Source organism: Chiloscyllium plagiosum, unplaced genomic scaffold (genome assembly GCF_037043375.1).
Source record: "Chiloscyllium plagiosum isolate Xiang-an unplaced genomic scaffold, Cpla_swu_hap1 HiC_scaffold_21, whole genome shotgun sequence".
NCBI classification, from domain to species: Eukaryota; Metazoa; Chordata; class Chondrichthyes; order Orectolobiformes; family Hemiscylliidae; genus Chiloscyllium; species Chiloscyllium plagiosum.
Window position 1 is genome coordinate 24,726,330 of NW_028270159.1, and position 3,476 is coordinate 24,729,805.

Genomic DNA, 3,476 nt, shown 5'->3' on the forward strand with positions numbered 1-3,476 from the left:
TACTCTTTTATTCTATGCCTCCAATAAAGGCAAATATCCCATATGCCTTCTTAACTACTTTAGCTACCCTATCCTGCTATCTTCAGGGATCTGAGGATATGGACCAAGGTCCCTCTGATCATTAATACTTTACACAGAGTCCAACCACTTAGTGTAATTCCTTGCCTTGAAATCCATCTCCAAGTGCATTACCTACAGTATACTAGGTTGAATTCCAACTTACACTGCTCTGCCCAGTTAACTAGTCTTTTGATGACTTCCCGCAGTTATGGTTACCCTTTACACTATTTACCACCATACTAATTTCTATTCCATATGTGAAATTCTTGATCATACCCTTACATTTAAATTCAAATCATAACATATATCACAAACAGCATGAGTTCCAACAAGAAGCTATACAGAACTCCTGTGAAAACAGATTTTCTGCTTTTAATTCCATAAATATTTTTGCATGTTCTCTAGTGTCTTTTTTAAGTGAAATGGCAAGTAGTACTGTACAGATTTATATATCATCTTCCTAAAACTTGTAATTCATGTATAGTTGTAACAGCAGAAGAAAGCACCAGTAAGCCACTGTGTATCCCCATTAGACTGTTAATCCATCAGACAGCTAATTTTCTGGGTATCCAGGTTTGAATTCCACCATAGCAATTATGTAATTTAATTCCAATAAAAATCTGGAATTAGGAATCTAATGATGATTACGAAACCACTCAATTTCTGGGAAAAAAAACCCCACCTAGTTCCCTGCCATCCTTACCTGGTCTGGCCTACACATGACTCCAGACCTATAGTAATAGGGAGAGGAAACAAATGCTGGCCTGGCCAGTGATGACTATGTGAATTAATAAAACAAAACAAAAGTGAGGTAGGGACATTATCCCTGTTTTACAGGTGCCATTTTACAGTTGCAATTCCTGCAAATATAGTCAGATTAAATATACACATTCTTTGAGAGCCTACCATGTTGCTATTTGGGGTCTTTCCCCTGGTTCCAAGACAGTCAGCAATCCCATAGCCTTTTGAGAAATCTGGAATAAAACTGTCAGATATTGAATACTTAAACTTTTACATTATCAAATGTGTAAAAATTACTTGCATTAAACAATATTAACATGAAATCAAACTGCAGCACAGCATATTATAGTCTCAATGTGACCATAAAGTAATTTACTACTTTTACAAAATCTGAAGTCACATGGCACCAGGTTATAGCCAACAGATTTAGTAAAATCATAAGCTTTCGGAGCACTGCTCCTTTGTCAGGTGAAAACTTTGTCAGACTTTACCTGGCAAAGGAGCAGTGCTCTGAAAGCTTGTGATTTTGAATAAACCGGCATGACTTACAGGAGAAAGCAAAGACTGCAGATGCTGGAGATCAGAGTCCTAAAGAGTGGCACTGGAAAAGCACAGCAGGTCAGGCAGCATATGAAGAGCAGGAGAGTCGATGTTTCGGGCACAAGCCCTTCATCAGGAATGCTGGACTTATAACCTGGTATCACGTGACTTCCAATTTTGTCCAACCCAGTCCAACACTGACATCTCTACATCTTTACAAAATCTGACATTGGCATTATGACTTTGATTGATGCATGTACATGTTGTAAACTAGCTGTCAACAGCTGTCTGAAATTTTGAATCTGTTTTCTCATTCATTCATTCAAGATTTCTTACCAATTCTTGGGATGGAGTTAAAAAATGAACACACAAAGTCTCACTCTGATATCAGTTGAGGGATAACCACTGTATTATTCACTCCAGTTTCACAGAAGGCCATTCAAACCATCATGTTGTAGTGGCTCTCAAAATTTGCAACTTACTTCATGACGTTCTCTTGCATTCTCCCTCTAATTCTGCACATTCTTTCTTTTGAATGCCTTTATTAAACCTGCCTTCACTGTACTCTCAGCCAGTGCATTCCATATCCTAACTACTCGATGGGACCAATCAAAAATTTTTGTTATATATATCACCACTGCTATTTTTGCCAATTTCTCAAAAGCAATGCCTTCTTATTCTCTAACCTTCCACACAAGTGGCCACAGTTTCCCCCGTCTCCACTCTGTTTAGACCCCTCATGATTTTGATAGCATCTAATGAAGCTCCTCTAAGCCTTCAAGCAAAACAATTACCACAGCACTAATCCATTTAAATAACTGGAGTTCCTCAACTTGGGAATTATTCTCATGAATCTTTTCTACATTCTCTCTACCTTCACATCTTCCCGAGAGTGTAATACACAGAACTGGATGTAATGTACTGTACTGTAATTGAAGCCAAACCAATGTTTATATAAGTTTAACATAATCTGGTTGCTCTTCTATTTTATCCTTCCAAACAATAAAATGTAGGATACTGTATGCTTTAACAACCATTCTCTCAATCTGATTTATGCACACTCAGGTGTCTCTCGAGTCGCGCATTCTTTAGAACTGTATCCTTTATTTCGTATCGTCTGATTTTCTGCCACTTATCTGCCAAGTCCACCACCCTGCCTATGTCCTTTTGAAGGAGACAGTGAGGTCTGCACATGCTGGAGATCAGAGTTCAGAGTGTGTTGCTGGAAAAGCACAGCAGGTCAGGCAGCATCCGAGAAGCAGGAAAATTGACGTTTCGGGCCGGAGCCATTCATCAGGAATGAGCCCCTCCTGTGCTTTTCCAGCAACTCACTCTCAACTATGTCCTTTTGAAGGTCTACACTGTCTTTCTCACAGATCACAATCAATGTTTCCCGGTTCTTATCATGCGCCAAATTGCTATTATGCATCGATACGCCAAGTCAGTATAATCACGAAACATTCATTGCTATTCCATTTTTTATTTCTTGTCTTTTATTAGTTTGCACGCTTTCATGATCGATTTAACCTCGCGCCTTTCTTACCAAAGAAGAGCAGATTAAATGTTACATACTTATGGCCTTTTTATAAGCTTTCACATCAGCCTGTTCATGTTCTTCAGGTTTAAAAGGAGCACTCTGGGAATACCTGAACAAACGTCGACCTTCTCTAAACAGAAGATCGATGTGTAATTTAGTGTCACTTCTGCTTCCGCGCAACGATACACGAATACAACAAAGATTAAAAATAATCTCATAAATGTGGGGTCCCTGGAAAGATATCAAATACAGGCAGCACCAGAATGCGATTTGAAGGCCAAGATTGAAAGAATCCACTTTGCAGCTCCCTTCTCCCCCCATATTCCACTGACTAATCTTCAGGACCTCAAAGACTAACCGATGCGGCATTTATTTTACTCGCTTTTAATACAACAATAAGTCTGCGTAGCGAAAGCTTCGTACCCTTCCTTCCTTACGACTTGTTCCTCGAGCGGTGTTAAAGGAAATCTGCAACCCTTGAACTTTCAACTTTACCACCGAGCCAACCGATGGAGAGGGAGGCGCCTGACTGCGGGGTTAAACTCCCGAGCATAGACCCAATTAGAGCTTCGGCGCGGTTTATGGAACGGGATCAACC

General features: G+C 39.7%; 1 protein-coding gene across 5 annotated transcripts in view; it reads right to left on the minus strand.

Annotated features, from left to right (window-relative positions):
* The window catches only part of rabepk (Rab9 effector protein with kelch motifs), a 31,473-nt gene extending 28,048 nt beyond the window's left edge, over window positions 1-3,425 (minus strand). The window contains exons 1-2 of one of the 5 annotated variants that reach the window (XM_043720189.2): window positions 3,302-3,425; window positions 967-1,034 (exon numbers count right to left, since the gene is read on the minus strand). In XM_043720189.2, coding sequence (XP_043576124.1) covers window positions 967-1,019 — 53 coding nt within the window. In that variant the 5' untranslated portion in view covers window positions 1,020-1,034; window positions 3,302-3,425. Of the gene's footprint in view, window positions 1-966; window positions 1,046-2,913; window positions 3,252-3,301 lie in introns of those variants that run through there. The other 4 variants (XM_043720188.2, XM_087998419.1, XM_087998421.1 and 1 more) reach the window with 4 other exon arrangements.
* Between the last annotated feature and the right edge of the window lie 51 nt (window positions 3,426-3,476).